The 22,588-nt window shown below is 44.9% G+C and overlaps 2 protein-coding genes and 1 pseudogene across 3 annotated transcripts; 2 read left to right on the plus strand and 1 right to left on the minus strand.

The window, feature by feature from the left end:
- Positions 1 to 821: 821 nt before the first annotated feature.
- On the plus strand, positions 822 to 2,808 carry LOC103649606 (lecithin-cholesterol acyltransferase-like 1). Its single transcript, XM_008675343.3, has 2 exons — positions 822 to 1,505; positions 1,615 to 2,808. Exons 1-2 carry the CDS (start codon positions 1,114 to 1,116, stop codon positions 2,462 to 2,464), a joined length of 1,242 nt encoding a protein of 413 aa, XP_008673565.1. The 5' UTR covers positions 822 to 1,113; the 3' UTR covers positions 2,465 to 2,808.
- A 2,074-nt stretch (positions 2,809 to 4,882) lies between these two features.
- Positions 4,883 to 8,759, minus strand: LOC103649607 (monoacylglycerol lipase). The gene is made up of 6 exons (XM_008675344.4): positions 8,110 to 8,759; positions 6,897 to 6,935; positions 6,722 to 6,792; positions 6,157 to 6,221; positions 5,984 to 6,073; positions 4,883 to 5,694 (listed from the first exon to the last, which is right to left on the minus strand). Exons 1-6 carry the CDS (start codon positions 8,529 to 8,531, stop codon positions 5,179 to 5,181), a joined length of 1,203 nt encoding a protein of 400 aa, XP_008673566.1. The 5' UTR covers positions 8,532 to 8,759; the 3' UTR covers positions 4,883 to 5,178.
- Positions 8,760 to 11,402: 2,643 nt separating this feature from the next.
- LOC100383483 (uncharacterized) lies at positions 11,403 to 20,401 on the plus strand (annotated as a pseudogene). Its single transcript, NR_159544.1, has 14 exons — positions 11,403 to 11,639; positions 11,845 to 12,081; positions 12,168 to 12,703; positions 12,819 to 12,914; positions 13,020 to 13,221; positions 13,607 to 13,690; positions 14,183 to 14,357; positions 15,148 to 15,229; positions 15,746 to 15,950; positions 17,036 to 17,205; positions 17,969 to 18,177; positions 18,460 to 18,586; positions 18,700 to 18,837; positions 20,117 to 20,401. The product of NR_159544.1 is annotated as an uncharacterized protein (transcript).
- Positions 20,402 to 22,588: the final 2,187 nt, after the last annotated feature.

Below are 22,588 nucleotides of genomic sequence, written 5' to 3' on the forward strand. Positions count from 1 at the left end.
GTCCCGCCCATCCCGTCCTGCAAAAAACCACATGCGCGCGTGCAGCTGCCTGCCTGCCTGTCTGCAGTAGCAGTACACACATCCAACCAATCCGCCGATCCAGTCCAGCTTTGCCATGTCGTTGCGGTGTCTTGCTGCCCAGCCCACCGCCGGCGCCTCCAGCTTCGTTCCATCGTCGTGTTGCCGATATGATGCCTGGCCACCATCACCGTACTATGGGCAGGCACAGGTGCTTTTTTTCTTTTGTTTTTTGTTTTTCAGAAAAAATGACACCCACAGCTGGTCAGAAACGATATCATCTATAGAAAATGATTGCGGTCGGAAATTTAATCGATTTTATAATTAATCTATGCTGACGTGTATAATACAATGTTGATAGATATATAAAATTTAAATTTTTAAAATGGTAATTTTCGAAAACGATATTGTATCTACAGTAACGATACGATTATAAAGTCCAGGTTACGGAATTTTCGGAAACAGTTTTCATCCCCCACAGCCCACAGGTGGTCGGTCGGTCGGCCATCTCGGCTCCACGATAGCTGCAATCGCTTTATCAGCCTCCTCGGCCCATGCAGGATTGACCGGACTTGCTATTGGGCTGCTTGCTCCTAGTGCTTTCGGCCTTTTCCGGGAGGAACTGGAAGGGGAGGGAGCAGGACCTGTTTGTTTGAGTTTTTCTTAGCATTAAAAGTTGTTGCGGACTGTCAAATGTCCCGCAGCATGTTTTTATAAGACTCGTTTTAGTAAAAATCATACAAAATCAATATAAACATAAAATCGCTTGAGTCATCATAATATTAGGAATCCATCGTTTTCTAGATCCTGAACTATTTGAACAACTCTATCTTCTTTCGCACGTAATCTTTACGATGCTCAAGATTATTTTTACAGTTAGATTTTCTCCACTCCTGAATTATCAGAAAAGCTGATTAGAAAAAAAAGTTCAACCAGGCTAAAGGTTGCCGAATCATACGCGCCATTGCTCCTGTCCACGCAAATAATCCGGAGTAGTTATCTGTCTCCTGTTGCGGTAAGCCGCCACTCCGATTTTCCACCGTTACAACCCAATCCATTCACAGCATCTGTAACGGCTTTTCCTGCCTAGCTACCATGGCCACACACCGCCACTGGCTGCTGCTGCTCTTCCTCCCTTGGGCCCTCCTCTCCCGCCGCGGCGCGCAGCCTCCCGACGCCCTGTACCCTGTCGTGCTGCTCCCGGGCAACACCTGCAGCCAGCTCGAGGCGCGCCTCACGGACGCGTACGAGCCGCCGCCGGAGTCGCCGCAATGCGGCGCGGGCAGCAACGAGCGCGGCCGCTGGTTCCGCCTGTGGAGGAACGCCACGGCCATGGACGACCCCGCCGTCGCGCCGTGCCTCGCCGACCAGCTCCGCGTCGTCTACGACCCCGCCGCCCGCGACTTCCGCAATGAGCCGGGCGTGGAGACCCGCGTCCTCGGCTTTGGCTCCACCGCCGACTTCCTCGCCGACACCGAAGCCAACAAGTAAGCACCGAGCCCGGCCGCCGTCGCCGGCCTACATCTACCTACCTACAGTGTCACGAACGCGTACCGTCGTACGTGCTGACCAGCCAGACGTGTGTACCGACGTCAGAGACCTCTGCATGGGGAGGCTCGTCGAGGCGCTGCAGCAGGCCGGGTACCGCGACGGAGAGACGCTGTTCGGCGCGCCGTACGACTTCCGCCAGGCTCCCGCGGCGCGGGGGCAGCCGTGCCGTGCCTTCGCGCGGTTCACCCGGCGGCTCAGGGCGCTCGTGGAGCGCGCCAGCAGGGAGAACGGCGGCAGGCCCGTCGTCATCGTGTCGCACAGCCAGGGCGGCTACTTCGCGCTGGAGTTCCTGAACCGGAGCCCGCTGCCCTGGCGCCGGAGGTACGTCAAGCACTACGTCATGGCGTCCACGGGCGCCGGCGGGTTCCTGCTCCCCCTGCGGAACCTCGCGTCCGTGCCCCGCGACGCGCTGGAGGCCCCCGACGCGCTCGTGGCGCTGCCGTCGCCGGCGGTGTTCGGTCCCGGCACGCCGCCGCTGGTCGTCACGCGCGCCAGGAACTACACGGCGCGGGACATCCCGGAGTTCCTGGCGGCGATCGGAGTGCCCCCGCTCGGGGTCACGCTGTACGAGACGCGGGCGCTCCCCCTGCAGCTCGGCTTCCGGGCGCCGGTGGTGCCCACGACCTGCATCAACGGCGTCGGCCAGCCCACGATGGAGCAGCTCGTGTACTGGGACGGCAACTTCAGCGAGACGCCGCAGGTGGTGTACGGCGACGGCGATGGATTCTTACCCGTGGCGAGCATAGTGGCCCTCGACACCGTCATCGGTGGTGACCCGAGGCAGGAGTACTACAAGTCTATCAAGCTTGCCGGCACGTCTCACGCTGGCGTTGTCTCAGATGCTGCGGCTTTGAAGCGTGTCGTCGATGAGATTCTTTGGAGCCCTCCAATATGAGCAAGTCTGTCAGAGACCAACTCTATCGCCTGTTTTTTTTTTTCTTTTGGCAGCCAATCGATTTGGAAGTATTGCCTATGTCCGAAAACACAATACCACTAAATCAAATTCCCTACGCCCCGTTCCAAAATTATACTTTTTATATTTTTACTAGATAGTTTACTTTTATTAGATATATAGAGAGAGTGCGCGCGAGAGACTGATAGCATAGTAAAATCATATATCTAGAGAGGCCAAGATGTATTGTAATTTGGAATGGAAGGAGTAACCGAGTAAGAGCTAATACCCTGTTGTATACTCTAGCTTACATGTACAACGTCATTTAATATAAGGTCTTTTAGAGATCTTTATGGTTAACTGAAAAGAAGTACTCCCTCCGTTTCTTTTTATTAGTCGCTGGATAGTGCAAAATTGCACTATCCAGCGACTAATAAAAAGAAACGGAGGGAGTATAAGATATAGGTTCTTTGCGAAAAGCATGTCCTTACATGACTCCCTATGTATATTTTCTTTTCACTATATTTATGATTTACAAGCTCAGAGTTATATCATGTAGTCTTTCAACTATCTCTTATACATAAAATAGTCGATAAAAACTGAGAGTTAGGGCATTTACAACCCTGAGCCTTTGGATCGTTTTCCAAGTATAAGAGACAACTAAGAGACTGAATGATACAACACTGAGCCTCCTAATTATAAATGCAGCTAAGACACAATATACATAGAGAGTCGTGTAGAAACATACTCTTCACGAAGAGCTCGTCTTTTACTTTTTTTCACTTAGCCCTCTAGAGACTGTATAAGAGACTTCTCATTTAATTTAATTGGCTTGCACATTCCCTTAAACTATCTCCATCAGCTTACCCATCCTCATCCCCCATATTCAAACTCGACTCTACGAATAGTGCAGTCTATAATGCATAATATAGTGTAAAAACAGTGTTTTTGGGTAAACTGATGGATATAGTCTTATACATGCCTTAAGTGCACACATATCGATGTTTCGAACCTCGCTCTGACAAGTAAATTTACTGTGGGCACCTCAGGCTCCGGACGGTGTGCGTGGTGGACGCAAGATTTATACTGGTTCGGTCAGAACATCCCTACTTCTAGTCATCGGCGGCTTGCGCTAACAACACCATTGATGATCAAAACTCGTAGTACGCATCACAAGCGGGCGAGAGAGGGAGGAGAGGCTCCCAAGTCTCTTATTCGTGGTGGAGGTGGTTACAAGTGGAGTCCTAGCTAAGTCTTGGCTTGGCGACGGGGTTCCGGTCTCTAGGCCCTCCTCTTGTTTGTCAGTCCTTCACAACGCCTTATCGTCTAGGGTCCGTCCTTACGTCTGTCGTGTGTTCGGGGGTTCGAATCCCTTAGACCGTGGTCCGACCTCCTCCTTTTATAGTTCGAGGAGGAGGGTGGGTCAGCGGTGGCTTCCTTAGGTAGGAGCTACAAGGCGATGGTACAACTGAGCGTTCTACCATGGGGTAAAGAGATGTGTGCTTGTGATCATCTGGCTGTCTTGTATTCTTTATGGCGGACGGCGTGGGCAACGTGGGGGTTGAGCGCCATCATTCGGGCTATACTGACTCCTGTCCTTCGTAGCCTGGGGCTCGACGCGGTTTGTCTTATTGCGCCCTATCGGAGGTCTGCACTCAGGCCTATTCCCGGTAGGTCATGAATGTGACGTAAGTCGAGAGGTGCGCAGTCCATAAATGTGTCATAGTCCGAGGGTTTTGTAGGTCATGAGTGGTCTGTGGTCTGAGGGGCTCATAGGCTATGGTGGGAGACAGACCAGTGCCTCCGCTGTCTCAGCGTCAGACGTAGTTAATGCAGTCGGTCACTTGTGTATATTATAATATATTGCTTCCATATGTCTAGATGAGACATTTTAATTCATCACAATACTACTTTATTTTTATACTCTATGTAATAATGTTTCTGATTTTTACGTCTGATTTTGATCCATATGTTTTGGTTCGTTTACCTTACCTAATCCTGCTAGTCCCGTATTCTATCCGGTTTCTAAAATAAAATGTAAATCCTTAATCGCACTGTCTTCGTAATATCTGGTCAGCCTGACGATGGGCCTGCGTGAGGCAGAGGTGCTAAATGACCCGTTGGGCCGTTGGGGAATAACGAATGATGTACCTGCTTTGGAAGTTTTGATCGTGCAGCGTTGGCCGTTCTATTGATGTTCAGTTATTTCTATCACACGTGGATCGAAAGATTCAAAAAAATTATAAAGATTTTAACTTCCACGAAAGATTCGAAAAAGTTATAAAATTTGTTAACTTTTATTTAGTATTTAAATCTACTCAATTCCAGCCAATCGCAAAACGAAACAAGCCCTGAAAAAGCTATTCTAGCTGTCCAGGCTCTGAATGGGACGGTCTCCTGTCAGAGTCCCTTAATTACACCTGCAACAAGTCAGTTTCATATCACAGCCCATAATGCTAAACCCAATTTGACAACGGTCACCAGCTCAACGCAATGACACTGACAGTTTTGCTAGAACAGCCTAGCAGAATAATACTGACAAAAAAAACCGGGCACCAAAACAAAACGACCCTTTTACCCCGCTGTTATAAATATAAATAGATACGTAACGTAGTTCCACAGCACAAATGCATCCATCTTATCTTGGCACACAAATCTATTATTATACTTTGGAGAGGAACACCACCTAGAAGGAGAGAAGCAGCACGGCCATCCCTTCATCCAGCCTGCCGCCGGAGCCGGAGCATCCCGTCCATCCAGGCGACGATCTCGGCGCCGACCTCGTCGCGCTCGGGCTCGAAGAGCAGGTCGTGCAGGAACCCGTCGTACAGGCGCAGGTCCTTGTGCGCGGACGCCGCCGCGCCGTAGAGCTCGCGCGACGCCAGCGGGTCCGTGACCCGGTCGGCGGTGCCGTGCAGCACCAGGAACGGGACGGTGACCTTCTCCAGGCGGTGCAGCAGGTGGGAGGAGATGCGCAGGATCTCGTGCCCCGTCCGCACCCTGATCGGCCCCGTGTACACCAGCGGGTCCGAGTACTTGGCCAGCAGCGCCGCGGGGTCGCGGGACACCGGGATGCCCCTCTTGTTGGCGCCCTTGAACTGGAACCTGGGCGCCACCAGAGAGAAGATCGGCGCCACAGCCCCAACAATAGGATGCGCAGGCTTCACACGCAGCGCGGGCGATGTCAGAACGATGCCTTCCAGTTTCTCCCTGATGTGAGGGTACAGAGATGCCTGCATGCCAAGTTGTAAATGGCCAGTGGAATGAGCACAGCAAACCAGGAGAATACAGCCACCAGGCATGTGAAATGAAAACGAGCTTATGCAACCATGCAGCAGCAGCAGCAGCAGCCAGACCATTTTTCAGGTTTCAACGACCAGGCTACTTCGCTAACGTTTTTGCACCATTTCTCTGCCCGGCCGTCAGGGTATCCGTTCGTTCGTTCACAGGGCCCAGAGAAGTAGGGGGTCAGTGTCTAAACCCGGCCTGAATATGCTGATGGAAAGCTTCGCATTGCCATACCTTCAGGACGACAGCCCCACCGGTGGAGTGGCCGAGGAGGAAACAAGGGACCCCTGGATTCTCCATCAGAATTCTGTCAACAAGCACTTCCTGTTTTCCAGATAAAAATGTTAATCAGGCATTACAGCGGTGATAAAGAAAGAACTAATCTTTTTTCACAAGTATAAACTCACGATGTCTTCGATGACGTAATCTAGTGAAGGCACATAGCCGTGCAGGCCATCGCTTCCACCATGCCCTGTCATATGCCATAAGAAACAAGAGTTAGCATCTTCAGTCTTGAGTATTGAAAAAAAAGAACTAAACATACATGCTCAAATGGAAACACAGATTGCAAAAATCTGCCCTCTTAAAGTTACTAGCAAGTGTGAATAGTTTACCAAGAATGGAGACTTTACCCAACAACATTAAGTATACTGAACACGGTTAAAATAAAAGCTACTAGTATTTTGGCTGTAAATAGATCGACAGGACATTGCCAATACCGAATAACTAACACACTGTTAGTTAAATTAAATTACATGACCCACAACATAAAATGCACTCTCGCTGAATGAAATTAAAAACTAAAAGTTGATAGAAATTGCTGTGCAAATCCTTTTTTTAGGGAAACAGGAGGGACAAGTCTCTTTTTTGGTGAAAATAATTAGGTGAGATACAACGTTCCGTTCTTCCTTTTTTCTAAATGCAGCACAATTCTAATGTATGTTCAGAAAAACCGAAAACAGTGCTCTTTACCTATCCAATCCATTGCGTATACTCCGAAACCACATGCTGTCAGCTGCTCAGCAAAGTGCACGTACCTTCCACTGGAACAGCAGGATCAAGTGCATAGAAATACATCAGCAAGCTGTTGGAGATTCCTCAAAAAAAAAAATGATGATGATGAGAGAACTTAACGGAACTTCCTAACCTGTGCTCATTCAAGCCATGTATGATGACCAAAATGCCCCTGAAGTAGGAGGAAAATAATCAGTGAGAAGCTATTGAATAACAGTGTCAAAGCTGAGTTCTGAATTAGAGGAGAAATGCGCATTCAAAGGTCCAAATTATATTCAACATTTCCAATGTACGACAAAGAGGATAAAAGACTCGTACAGAACCACATTCTGAGAAGGTGTAAACCAAAGACTAACTTACATCTAATAAGAAGCGGTAGGAGTGGTGGGTTACCTAAAACTGGTTTCCTACCTTTCTTTTTTTTTCAATTTTTGTTTGGTGGACATCTGACTATGACGATATTAAACTGAGAACAGAGAGCACGCAAACTCGTCACAGAGGCATCACAAGAACAAGTCCAGCAGATGACGCGGATAAAGGATAGGATAGCATCACCCAAATTTTCGTTGCACAACTCAGGGTATTATTAACTATTAAGAACAGAGAAGAGTTGTACCCCTTATCTTAAAAGCCAAGCTGTTCTGAGCAACTAGCATTTAAAAACTATTTTTCTCTTCTATGAACGGAAAAAAAGCTAAAGACAGGGCACTGCTTTATGCTAATCAATTGCACTTTAGTTGGCCATCACAAGTTTAGCCCATATGCTCTGCTGGGAATAAGAACCCATGACAGATATAGTCAAACAGTTCGGTTTTTAAATGACAACTACAACTCACATGCCGAAGCCTGAAGGGTGGCAGACAGCCAATCCATTTGACCTCACAACCAACCAGCAACCCAACGGCAACCGACCAAAACAGAACCAGTAATTGAAGATAGAGAGATCGCGTGGCGATGATTCAATGCAATCCCACCCTATGCAAGTCGCGGTGCGGTGAATGTAACAGCACTGACGCTATGCAAAGGCGGATGTACTCGACGTGAATTGCACGGCACGTCTTCGTTCTGACTTTTGCGAGGCTAGGATAGAATCAACCGCAGCAGAGCGCTACAGGATTGGCTGATGACATCTGGTGTCGTGTGAAGTAAAACACTCTTCTTCTTGGGTGATCAAAACCCTAGACAGGTGTGTTACTGTTCATCGCTCGTTGCTGTTTGTGCATGGAATAGATCGGAAGCAAAATGCCTAGGCCCAAATAACCAGTCGCCATCAAAGGCCGAACGGAAACTCCAAGGAACCCAAGACACGATTAATCGAAAACGCCGGCGGCGCGCTCACGGCTCACCTCATCTCGTCGACGGCCGGCGCCCAGAGGCGGCAGAAAAGCGCGTTCCTCCTGGCCCCGGTGACGAGGAAGGTGGCCCACCTAGTGCCCCGGTCCTCCTCCATGGGCACCTCCTCCGCGAGCGCCCTGCGGCGGCGCACGTCCTCCTCCTCCGCGGCCTGCAGCCGCAGCCGCCACCGCCGCGCGCTCCAGGTCCCGGCCCCAGCCCCCGCCTCCGACGCCGACGCGTCGGCGCCGGTCCCCGCCCGGTGCCGGCGGAGGCCGCGGGCGAGGAGCAGCAGCCAGAGGAAGAGCGAGTGCAGCGCCACGGCGACGCGGAGCAGAGCGCGCCGCGACAGCACGGAGCGGAACACCGGCACGATCCGGCCCGTCGCGCCCGAGGTCATCATCATCTCGTCTCCGCCGCCGCCGCCCCTCTCCATCGTCGCCACACCGGACCCTTTTCCTCCCTTTTACTTTTTCTTCGCGGTTTACGCGGTGGCGCGTATTTATAGAACGGGTGACTGAGGTGTGGAAGGAGGCGACACGCGGCTGGGATGGCTTCTTCCTGGAATTCAGCCTTGCTCCGACCCCGTCCCTCCAGGCTCCAGGGCTCTCTGGCTGGGGTGGAGACCTGGAGTGGGTTGCCGTCTCCTCTGCTCTGGCCTCTCTCGTGATGGGCAGTTGTTGAAGTCTTCGGCTGGCCAGTGGGCCCGACACACCACCACGGCACTGCTCCTTCAGTCCTGCTCTCATTCCATGTCACGACTCATGAAGATCATGGACCCATGTCCCTTGTCACGGCACACACCCGTATAAAAAATGTAAGGACTCCTTTCAAACGTAGGAAAAAACAAAGGAATTTTAGAGAATTCAATGTATGTGCAAAGTTTTTCTAGAAAAGCCTTTGCAACAAAGGATTGAATCGTATCAATTCCTTTAAACTTCCTATGACATGACATCCTTCATAGCAATTTTAGAGGAAAATAAACATGAGATCACCTATTGAGAGATGGAATTTTATCATCATAAACCCAAAAAAACATATGTAAAGCCGATACCGCACCATTGAAAATACACACAATAAAACACACATATGGTCTAATAACATACAACTTTGCAGCGGAACATATAAATATAGCTTATTATTATACGATCACCTATTATTAAATTTAATTGGGTTTCTTTAGTTACAACATGTGCTTATAGATTTGTATCGAAAGAAGAAAAATGGTCAGTACTGGCAGGTTTGTTTTATGTCGTGACTTCCAATTCGCTCGGTACTAATCAGTTCGGACGTTAGATATCGACCAATAGCAACCCATAATGACACCGTCATCTCTCAAGATGGCGAGCGATACGTCCTCGTCTTCGTCCCAGAGAACTCGAGGTCACGAGTTTAATTTTTCGGCGGCGGCAACGAGCCAACGACGAACGAAGATCGATCGATGCGTGGCGTGTGCTCCATCAACTGGCTAGGCAGTACACAGGGCCGGTCCTGGCATTTCGGAGGCCCTAACTAAAAATCTATATGGAGGCCCTATATGAAGATTTGAATCTACTATTTTTTAACTTTTAAATAATATCTATTTTTTAATTATTTACACAATTTTATTTAAAATAACATGACTGGAGAAACTTTATAATATTTTATGAGTCGTAAAATTATACAAATTATGTAATATAACTCTGCATTTGTTTTGACTTTTGAGAGCGAGTATTTTTTACTTTTAATTTGTCAAACTAACATAAACCTTAAAATACACAGTAAACCAAATCTTAATACGTTAGAGCAAATTTTCTGAAAACAAAGTTCAACAAACTAAACAATGATTAAGCAACATAGGTTATTAGAGTCGGCCCTCCGGTAAGCTAGAATTAAGCAACGCGACAGACATAAGTGTACAATATCTTCCGTCCTTCCCACGTCAATCAATATTTAGTATTCGTAATCAAGCAGACTGTTGTGCGACCTCGAAGAGATGATTGTCAGAAAATCAAATAGACCCAACAAAAGAACGAGAATAGAGATTTATCTGTAACGTATATATATTTAGATATAAACTGAATAAACGGGGGGCCTATAGACTTTGGAGGCTCTTAGCGGTTGTATACCCTGTATACCCTCAGGTCCGGGCCTGTACAATAGCGTCGATGGGCAGCACCGATAGATGGACGATCGTCTGCGTTGCATGCATCTGCAAATGCATATGCGCAGGCGACGCGCGCGTCTGACGCCCAACCACCGGATACGGTCACCAGATGGCAATGGGAAATTTCTATGCATATGCATGCATCTGCATATTCATTTTCGAGATTGTTCGTTGTTGTAACTATAATTTATATAAATAAAAAAACACTATAAAAGTTAGTTTGGTAACTCTATTTTTTTGTAAGAGTTTTTTATTTTCCGAAGATAGAAGAATCCTATTAAAAAAACGGGGTTATCAAACTAGCCCTAAAGTGGAAGAAGCCGGTATAGATAAATCCAACTGAACAGCCTTTCATCACAGGTACACAGGCAGACAAGACGAGACGACGCGCGGTGCGGTGATCTACTATAGCCGATATAAAGCGACGGTGATGGCGAGTCCGATCCACTGGCGCACACAGCCTCCATGTCCATGCACGTCTCGACGTCGCCATGGCCCGTCCATCCGGGGACGATGATGCGTACGTACGTGGCCGTCGGAAAGCGGCTCCGCACGTCAGCGGAGCTCCCTCTCGCCGCCGCTACCTAGCGCAGGCGCAGCCTAGTCGATCTATTATTTCTGCAATAGAAATTGACAGGAGGTGTGGACCTATGACGATGCGAGGCGAATATACCCGATCAGGTACGTGGACGGCCAGCAACGCCGTTGAGTACACGAGCAAAAGCCAGGGCACAGGCACACCGCCCAAGCCTAACAGAAATCTGTACTACTTATTAAGTAAGCAATAGTAGTCTGCCATTAACTTGTTCTGCCTTTGACCTGTTCTGCCATGGCTCTGGTTCTACCATCTACGTGCCCCCACAGGCCGTACACGCATGTGTCCAGCAAAAATTATCATGCCCGCACGAGTTGAACCTGACCAGTTCAGCCACCAACAGAGTTCTTACTGTTAAGTCCGCGCCAACACTTATAAGCCGCTCCTTGTCTCCTTTACTAGCCAGTATGGTACTAAGTTATTGCAAGACAATACAACAACACAGCAGTGCAGGCGTTTTGGGCTGATTTTTTGGTGCGGCCCATAGTCGCGCGACAGCAGGAAGCAGTCTTCTTCTTCGGCCGTTCGCTAGCAGCCGAGCAGGCCCAAGTGGTGCGTCCTGTTCACCCACGACGACCCACGACGCCTGCGTCGGCCCTGCCCGAACTGGCGTGCAGAGCAGTGCTCCACGACGCCGCCACCACCTGCCCCAGCAGCGGCACGCTCCGACAACGGCGACCATGGCGGTGCGGGCGCGGCGGCTGGGGAGTCTGTTCCCTGCTAGATCCAGTAGATGGCTGACTCATCGAGGCCCTCCGTGAACATCATCTGCGCCGGTCGTCTGCTCGGCTGCAGTGGATTAGGTGAGCGGGATTCTGGTAGAGGATTGTTGAGTTTGGGATTCTAGGTTCCTCGCTCTCCCTAGCCATCACAGCTGTGCACCACGCCTTTGTCTCCATCGTCGTAGTCGCCGTGTGGTACGCCGCACCAACCGTAGCTCGCATGCTCCTTCTATCCCCCCCACAGTGTACCTACGATGTTCTCCCATAATAACCTGGGACTGTGCAGGAGGCTTGGTGTGGAGGCGCTCAGCAGCGGGTGGAAGTTCCCGTCAAGGAGTCTGTCCCGTCAAGGAGACCGTCGTGCCCTGGACGGAGTCAGAGCAAGAGTCGATCAACATTTTCCTCACGATGATTGAGCGACACAGGCACAATTCACCATGATCCCATCCCCCACTCAAACCTGCAAAATCCTGTAGCCGAACATCTCGATGGTCTCACGTGCCATTCCTTTCTACAGGAATAGGTGAAGCACATTCCTACCAATAATTTTGTTTAGGCTAAATGATTATTGCAATGCTGGATACAAATAATATATTGATTTTCTTTCAGGCCTATAACTGATTTCAATAAGTTTATGCTGCATTTCATTCAGTGTGTTTGGATGCATATAGAGAACACGAAGTTTAATGTGTTTGGTGCATAATGAGAATTGAGGAAATGGGACATTCTAGCATGCTATGTGAATTGTGAAAGGCTATAGATTAATGTGTACAGGTGGGAATTCATTATCGGTTTACTAATTATATAGCTGTTTTTCCCTATTATCTCTCTCAATTTACTGTGTATAATGTACTACTAATCTGGAAATTGATGTATGATAGCATTTTTTATGTTGGAACTGCCTACATTTATGTTGGTGCCGCTCCCACGAGCGCACCAGGACGCCGGCTTGGAGGTACTTGCACACAAGGGTCGAGCTCGGACGTCGTAGCGGTGCGGAGGGCCTCGGCCGTAGCATGCCCCGCCCCGCCGCGCATGCCTGCGCGGTCGGTGTCCCGCAGCACCCACACCGAGTGGCCTGTCTTCAAAGTCGTCCTCATCCTCTCCTCCTGGCTCAACGAGACCATCAACGTCTGGATGTTCATGTACGGATCCACTGTCGGCTCGCCTCTGCTCATCTCCTGAGCCGACATTTCTTTGTTCATGTGGTTTCCTGCGTATCGCTACCGAAGCCTAAAACAGATGCTCTTGTGGGTGCAGAGACCTGCTCGGGTTCATGCTGTTCTTCGACCTCACCCTGGTGCACCTCGGCCAGTACTTCACCAAGGTGTCTGGTATGATTGGGCACCTCTCCTGGTGAGCCACTACTACTCTTCAGATTTTGCTATTTAATCATCTTATGCCAGTGCAACTTAGTCGACATCGTTTGAGGCTTCTAGCCATTGCTCCCTTCGTCCCCAGCTCCGGCGACCGAGCTCCAACCAGGGACGTCTAGCGCTAGCGCCCAGGACGCACGACCCCCTGCTCCTCTATCCTCAGCGCCGAGCCCCTCCGTCCTGTTTCTGGCAGCGAAAGCCCAGCCCCTGCGGCAAGCTACCTACTCGATGGAATGCCCAGCCGCTTGTCGGATCTACGCAGCCCCTGCGCGACGTCACAAACTCCGGTGAAACCTCGCTGCCCTTGCTGCTCTCGAGCCCCTTATGTTTGATAAAATGTTAAAACTACTGAATGATTGTTCTACTGCATGATCCCTAGAACGGTTATACGCGCCTCACACAAGCATGCGCTGAATTTCTCGCTTTCCCAACCCTATCGTTTTTTGGGTGTGTATGGTTTTCCCAGGTGAGGTCCAGATCCAAATCCAAATCCAATGTTCGTTGTTTGCATGAGTAAGGCATATAGGGGCACTGAATCGAAGTGTCAAGATGTAATCTCGCCTTTTGGAATATCAATGTGCTGTTGATTTCTTTGGATTATGAAATTTGCAGTGAATTGTGAGCAGTATTCAGTTTGATGAGAGAACTTGTGACATTTTGGCTGGCGTGCAGGCAGTCAGGCGGGATAACAAGCAGAGGTTTAGTCTGTTGGAGGAAGATGGCGAGCTGTTGATCCGGGCGAACCAGGGACACACAGTAATATTATGTTCTCTGCCAGAGATTTTCTGCACTGATAGTGAAGTTGTTTACACAAAGCATTGTGTATTTACCATGATCGTTCACTTTCCCTTTAATATTTTTGTGAGATGGAAATGTTTTTTGCAATAACATCTACTGGTACAATGGTTAGTGGTCCTCTGTCCTTCTATTGCTTACTGCTAATGCTTAGGAACTGAGAATGTGATAATTGGAATGCTTGCAAGATTACATTCATGGAATGGTAAAGCGAAGGTTCCATTCACAATTTGTTTTTATGCATAATACTTATATTCTGATAGTTTCCCTTCTTTGTATATGCCATAGTCATAACTCATAATTTACCATAACACCTCGATTCTTATGCTTGCAGACTTTTATATCTCATCAGTGCTATCTTTCTAATTCTGGCCAATTGCTGCACTCCAAAATTTGTTTAATATATTAAAGATTATGCTCTCAAATAATTTGAACTGTTTGCTATTTTTGCAGCTAAAAAAATATAGTCTGGAGGTGACCTCAATGTAATTCAATTAGTGATGGAACATTTGGGAGTCTACTCATTATGTATTTCTTCTATCTGGAAAAACACTCAAGGGATCTTTGTTTAGAGGATGGAGACCTAAATCTGACCGACCTTCATTGGTGGATAAATATGCAGAAAAAGGTATTTCTGTTTTTTGAGAAACAAATGTTTGAAAATAAATTAAGATTCACAATAGTAATATATCCGCACTTTTTGTGTTATGTGAGGTGGAGTCAAGTGGAAAGATGATCTTAAATATACATGTTGTCATCTTGTATGGTGATTATGTAGTAAAATTGATGGCAAGAAAACTACTGGTTACTATGACTAACACAAAATAAAACGTTCTTTTTAAAAAAAACTTGGGTATACCGTATACTGTTATTTTGATACTATGGCACTTCTGTCATGTTATATGTTTTCTAAAGAATGCTTCCCTGAAGCAGAACAGTCATGTTCATTATATTTCAGTTATGCATCAGTATTTGCACTTGCTAGGTTGATCCTTGATTTCTATGGAATTCAAGTGTTGGACGGATATGTACTTATGGACTAGCTCAGTTTTGGAGATTAGTTGTTTTAGTTGTTTTTGTGTCATGTCTTCTATAAAGCAAATAAGTTACCATGGATCAATTTTGTGTCAGAAGGTGACTATATCATCTCTGACAATTGGAATTTCAGTTGTGAGAAGCTTTGGTGATAGATTTTTGATATATTTCTGGTTTGCCACTTTGTTTGCTTGTTTTTTTGCATGTTTTGAACTTGTTTTATTATTGTTAGGTGAAGCTTCAATTGATGATATATTCTTGTCAGTATGCTCTTTTTGTGCACCTTGTTTTTAATCTCTGGCAGAGGAGACCTTCACCTAAAAAACAAAGATATATGTTGAAATGGTTCTTTTTAAAAGATTGCAACGTGATCCGGGTGTCAGAGATTCAGAAGGTCTTGGACATCGCCGACGAGCGTAGCCTCATTGACACCATCTTCTTCTGCTACCTCGGGTGCAATGCAAGGTATGCTTATAGTCTGAACTCGCTTATGGTCTGAAATCTGAACTCGCTTAAGGTCTGAACTCTGTACCATACACAAGATGGACCGATTATGAATGAAAATTCAAATATGTATACAAACATTTTGGTTGGGCATTTGAAATACTTATTATGCTGTGATGTATGTATCTGGTTTTCATTTTTAACTGGTTTTCATAGAGTGAATATAGTTGCAATTTCAAGCATTCGCATCTGTGAACCAGATTATTTCCTGCTATCTCCAGTTCTTGATTTCAACTTTAAAGGATTGAACTTAGAGATGATATTTTTCATCTTATATGTTAAATCGTATGCTATACCCCATTAGACAATTCAGGTTAATAAGATGTTATTTTGAAAGTTTGGAATTGATATGAAGAAATCTATCATGCAGCGGCTTGATATTTTGTGTTTGTACATCCCCTGTTGGAATGTGGTCTAAGTACAACTTTTTGGTATTTTTAAAAACAAATACAATTCTTTAGAGTGCTATTTTTGCAGCTAAGGTGGTCGACAATGGTGTTCGCGGCGGCGAACTCGCAGCGCAGCCAGGTGATGAAGCCATCGCGCTCGTCGACGAGCCAGGCGACGGGCTCGGCCACGGCGGTGCCGGGGGCCGGCGAGGCGATGACGGCGGCGGTGGAGGCCATCGCCGTGCGTCCCTCACCACTGCGGGCCGCAGCATAGCCCAGCCAGCAATGCCGAGGTCCATCACCACTGGGAACCGTCGTCCGGACCCTCTCCCATCCCGCACCCATTCCTGTCCTCTGTCTCTGCGATGCGCTTAGCGCCCTCACCACTTCCACCTCCCCAGCCTGGCTAGCAGCGGCGGAGGGAAGAAGTACCCCACTCTGGCTAGCAGCGGCGGTGGCAGCTCAGATTAGTACGGCGCTGCCCCTTCTTCCCCCACCTGTCTTTGGATCTACAACCGCCCACCCGTCTTCGGAGCTGTTGTATTCCTCCCCACTTGCTTATCTATTCCTCTCAAAATAGTGATGGATTTCGGTCCTCGGATTTTTACCAATCGGACAAATCCAGTGAATTATGTTGAGAAATTGTTATACTGAATTTAGTGGTAGGTTGGTATTACGACCTGCAAAACTTAGGTTTGGTTATATGTTTCTTTACTGGCCTGTAGGTACGACGTTCTTACATACTTTAAGTACCTTGACACATTGAGAGTATTAGAAGGTGTCTGATCAATTTGGATACTTGCTGATCCAAGCCATAGGTATTTGAGCTTGCAAAGAGGTGCGTTTACCAGGCAGTGAGAACAAATGGTGTTAATGTTAACACAAATATTAAGGGCACACTGACAAAGAAGAGGAAAGTGGCACATAATGCTACGAAGAAAGGAAAAGAAATCGGTAGTGGCTCTTGGCCCCTTCATTTTGCAGGTGGTATATGTTTTTCGAAAGAATTTTAGTGTAACAGACACCTTCTGATACTATGCAGATGGTATATGTTTTTTTAAAGAATTTTTGAAAGAATTCCTGTTGGGTACATAGTGGTGTAGAAGCAGGGCCAGTCTCATAACTATCTGCTCGTTCCAGTAATTAAGTTAAAGTAAATGCCAGTAAACAAGTTAAGAAAAATTCCATCATGGAGGATAGAATTGTCCAAGAGTTACTTTCTTGTATGTTGTAAGGCCTTTAATGACATATTACGAATAAATAGTATGCAGATGTTAACTGTACCAGTTATGCACTGCCTTTATTCCTTATATTTCTGAATTGTATACATATGCTTCAACCTGTCTGTCTTAAAGCCTCCATGTCTTACTTTTGGCAGGTTCCTCCAAGAGAATCCAGAGTATGTTGCACAGGGTGTAACTTTAGCTCAGTTTTCGTTCCAGATACCTATACCTCTGCGGCAGGACTATGTCAAAAAGAAACCGAAGTTGATAAATGCAAGTGATGAAGCAAGTACAATTACCTCTAAGTCTTCTGAACCAGACGAAGGTCTCTAATTCGGTATCAGCAAACTAATGATTGTTTTCCAGTGTAATGCATGAACTATTGATTCTTTGATGAAGTTCTCCAATTTCCATGTTAATCCATGAATGATATAGCTTGAAACACATGGGCAGACAAGCAGAGGTTTGGAATATGATTGGCTAGGATGATGTAGCTATCCGGCCTCTTACTACTTGATTAGTATGAAGCCCTGGTTAGATATGGGAGTAGTGAATTTATTTAACCTGTTGAAATGCTTTTGTGGTACATAATAATTCAAATGATTTTTTTGTGAGGTTATTTGGGTTATGGGATTTGTTGGGAAAACTTTTTCCACCCCCCCCAAATCCCCCAAAAAACTATATAAACAGGCCTTGCTAACTGCCGTATGTTGGGTATGTGTACTAGAAAATATCCTTTAATGTCCTGGCATCTCTATTGTACTCTCTCCGTTCCAAATAAAAAGATTTTGTCTTTTCTAGACACATTAATTTTACTATGTATCTAAACAGTGTATATCTAGGTGCATGGTAAAAGCTATGTATCTAGAAAAGTCAAAATATCTAATAATTTGGAATGGATGGAGTAGAGACTAAGACAAACAATTTTTTTCATCATGGTTACTTACTGCTAAGTGTTAGATTGTGCAGCAAGTTCTCTTCTACATTTTAATAAGAAACTTAATTAACTATGTCATGGTGTTGTTGTATTGCAGTAGTATGTACACTGCTAGACTCACTATACTTTTCTGATTAAACATTTTTTTCAGTGAACCCTATAGCCTGGGCAGTTCCTACAAAACATGAGGGCGATGCCAGTGAAGAAGCTTCTCTCGCCGATGAGACACTTGCATCAGAAGTAGTGCTAACCCGGAAGAGGAAAATAGGAAGCTCTTTGTCAGTAGAGCCAAACCATCTCTCTGATGAACTTGAACCAAAGTTGGAGGATGCTTAGAACGGGGAGACGTCTAACTGAAAAGTAAAAGTGGGCAGCGTCGTGATGCCAACTTACCCCCCTGCCATGGTTTTATTGGTCCTCTGCTTGTTTCTCGTTTTCCTTGGGAGTTAGCTTCTCTGTTTTATGTGGTCGCACACGGCCTTATTTGTAGTATTACACCACAAAAGCTGGCTGACCCCCACTGAGGGAGGGTAGGTAATCATTAAAGAATATAATAAAATATCTGCAACTTTAAAGTGTCATTTCTGAGAAGTCAAAATATAATTATTGAACAATTCACTTTGCTTACTGATTGTGCTATAGGTGATTGATGCAAGCATTGTGTATGATCCTTGGACAAGGGAATCACGGATGTTTGGTTTTGTCACCATGGCTGCTACTAAGGAGGCAGATCACTGCATCAAATATCTGGACTGTTCTGTGTTGCAAGGTCAGGTCATAATTGTTTAGAAGGTAAAATCATAAGATTGGGAGCGTCTGAATTTCCTTTATTTAATTTCGTTACTGAATGATATTTATATACTTGCTTAGTACTCTACACAGAACATTTTATTGTTTTGTCTTCACCACCGAGAATCCAAGAGCGCCTCCCATAGCCTCCACATCCACAAGGTCCTGCTTGACTGCGACGACGTCCAGGCTGATGCCCTCATCGTGGATCGACTCGCCTCGCTCTAGAAGGTTTGTTTTTTGACTCTGCTTTGCATTTTGCACACACAACTCGATCGTCATTTCCATTGTTCCATCACCTCATTCGCTTCGAAGAGTGGTGGGATTATACTATGTGACATTCGTAGTGAGTTGTGGTTGTGAACTTATGATTTGTAGTGCACTTGTGTTATTGTATTCAACTCATGTTATCAGTGGAATTCTGGTATGAGTACTGCTTGTGAAAAGTAAACTGAATTTTGGTTGTGAACTACTTGTTTAAGTGAATGTGTGTTTCTGTTTTTTGTTGTCAGTGCATTTCTGTTTTCACTGATGAAACCACCATTTCTGTTTTCAATGAATCTGTTGAACTGAACTGCAAAAATAGAAATTGTTCTATTTTGTTTGAGTGCACAAACAAAACTCAACGGAACTAGATCTGAATATGTTTGAGTGCACAAACAGGAATTGTTCTGTTCTGGTTTCAGTGAACTCCACAAATAGAACTGAATCTATTATGTTTGAGTGTAGAAACAGATACTGCAATGCTACATCTAGCACTTAATCTGGCAGAATCAGAAAATTGGGGCAAACACAAGCTGTTTAAGAGCACAAACAAAAACTGAATCTGTTTGATTGCAGAAACCGATAAAAATAGAAATATATGCTGAAAATAATTCATAAGTAGGCAGTGGTGGTGCTATGGTGCATACCAGGTTCTTATTCAAATGATTTGCTAAAGCCAAATATATGCTTCCGGTTTGATTGATTTGTGAAACTGAAATGGATATTTTATTTCGGCACTATGAAATAAACTCACTGTGATCCTGAAACATATCAGTTGTGTTTGTTTTTGTAAATCTTTTATACTACTAGGGGAGAAAATTAGCTTAGTTCAATCGCATCTCATATGTCTAATTACCAAGGGAGAAAATTAGCTTAGTTCATTTTGTTGTTGCCATATGGGTGAAAAAATAATGAGACATCTAAATCAATAAATTGGAAATATAGCATCTTAAACCTGCAGGTAGTTTCTTAAACCTGATTCTAGCTACAACTTAGTACAACTACTGGTAGTTTCTTAAACCTGATTCTAGCTACATGTTTCATATTGTGGCACAAGAACTTTTAAGAACATATGCTGATGCCCACTGTATTTAGTTACTACTTCAAGACCAACTGTATTTTAGTTACAAATGTGTTTTCAAGATTGTAGAAATTTGTAGCTGAAATTATCCACACCATATGTGAACTGACATCATTTCTAAAAATATTACTGATTAGAATCTTTCGCTTTTATAATGCTTTGCAGGAGTGGCCCCTCTGGAGTTGAATATGCAGTTATAACCAATTTTTACCCCTTTTATCCTAGAAGAGTTGCCAAGACACGGTATAAGACCATGATAATAGACTAAGAGAGGATTTGTCTCTAATTATTATATGTTTTATTTATGCAGTCCCATGAGAACTTTGAGTATTTGCAGATTGATTTATTAATATATTAAAGTTAAAGATTGTATGTGTTGAGTATGTATCCATTCTTGTTGGAAGTGTCTTGCAATTCCAATCCAAGGATGTATAAAAGACTGCATGGGCTAAGTATGTGTTTTTTCATGTATTTGGAGTATATATACTTTTTGTTGCTTGAGAACATGTATGTACATACATAGAAGCTTGTCAATTGTGTGAACTTGAGTTGATCCCTGTCTAACCTGAGTATATATATATATTTTGTTGCTTGAGAACGAGTATGTACAATAGAGGCTTGACAATTGTGTGAACTTGAGTTGAACATGAATTTTGATAATCACAACTCACCATCCCTTTCAATATGCTTAGAATATAGCTTTTATAATTTTTCACCCTACAATACAAAATTATTCTATGAAGGCCATGGTACATCATCATATCTTGTATTATCAACCTAGGATTTGCCTATTTCGATTAATAATGGCATTGAGTCAAATTTTGGTTGTTTTAAATGATAGACTTCAACATTTGTTATGGTTTATGAGTTGATTCTTGATAGCATTACTAAAAAATGATCTATGTATACATAAGTGTCTTCCGTTGCAACGCACGGGCATATACCTAGTAACAATTAAAGTGACGTAGACGGTCCCTAAGAGATGTCGTATAGAATATAGATTTGCGTGGTTACATAAAAGAAAGAGAAGCGGAAAAAAAAGGAAAAACATACTGCTCACTGGTAGTGGTAGCTAGCTAAAAACAGATTATTCTTGAACTCTAAACGTCGAATTGGTTTCCGTATCAGTCTAACTAGAATGCCCGAACCAAGCCAAAATAAGTAGCATCAGGTTGAGCTCATACAAGATATATTTATTTGGTTGCTTTCACACACTTATATAAACTAGATAGAGATTTTGTTTGATTGGTCGTATACAGATGTGTACTAGGTAAGAGTATATAAATAAATCTTGTTCGTAAAAATTTTAGATACACAAATATAAAATCGATTCAATGATTAAATTTTTTACTTAAAATATAATAAAAATAAAATGAAATAACATTTCGTATTGGGTGCCTATATGTGGTCGGCGTGCCTGTATCCTGCATGTGCGGAGATGCTCGCGTCGTCTCGACGGAGCCTAGACGGGTGACCGATTTTGCATCCGTTGATCCTCCATAGCTACACACATGAACCAAACATGAGATGCTTGAGGACTTCGCGGTGCACTGCACCGATAGAGATGCGAACCAAACAGTAGTAAGACACTTTGTGAGAAGAAAAGATGGACCAAGCATTAAATATATAGCTTATACTATGATATAGTTAGTATATGACTAAAATTTTAGTTGGCTAAAGATGGCATGGCCACTTCTTAAAGCCGACAACCCACTGTATTACTACCCATGCTCTAATGCAGGTTGGCGCAACGGACGCTAGACTTGGTCGGTCAGTCGGTCACCAATCGATTAGGTCAAGCGATAACGGTCGTGATGGGATTGGGCTAGTCGATACCGCTCGGTACATTGGAACGGGTCTGATATCGACCAGCCTACCGGTTGGCGTTTGTTAATGTGGCACACTTTGATTCGTCGACGCTATTTTATTTGTTTGAATTTAAGAGATAAAGTATAAAAATTCTAAATTCACTCTATAAATAGAGGAGGGGCTTGGGTTCATTCACACTCGATTAACTTTAATTTGTAAGTCATCTCCTCCATTGGTAGCTTTTCACTATCAGTTTTGATTTAGTAGCTTTTCAATCTCCATTTTAACATGGATCCTAGATAGAGTATTAACTTTGATATGTTTACGGACTTGTTCAGCGAGCAATCTATGTAACGTCCAGAACCCTGTCGAGCAGAGAGTAAATCTTATTCGATGGTCTTTCTCACATTCATCATCGATAAAAGGACGTTCCTGTTCATACCGGCTCCCTTACTTCCCAACATCTCTTTTATATGTATGCTCCTCCTCCATATATGTAGCAACCAAATATTCATGGTCCTTCCGACTATTGGGTTTCTAACGACTGACACTTCTCTCTCGTATGCTTCTCTTTATGGTGCTCTCATATGTTCCCTCCTTCTATGGTGCTCCTCCTATATATGTATATATGATGGACCTGATCTCCCTTATGGTGCTCCTCTTTATGGCATTTACTTAGCGAGGTCATTGTGATTTAAAAATTACGAGACTAGTACCTCGTTAGTGTATTGCACTAGTAGAAAAAAAACTCTAGCCTGTGGTAAGACATAATTTTTATATATAGATTTGGTTATCAACTGCTAGTGCTATTTCTAGTGGTGATTCCTT

Source organism: Zea mays, chromosome 3, assembly GCF_902167145.1.
Source record: "Zea mays cultivar B73 chromosome 3, Zm-B73-REFERENCE-NAM-5.0, whole genome shotgun sequence".
Classification (NCBI taxonomy): domain Eukaryota; kingdom Viridiplantae; phylum Streptophyta; class Magnoliopsida; order Poales; family Poaceae; genus Zea; species Zea mays.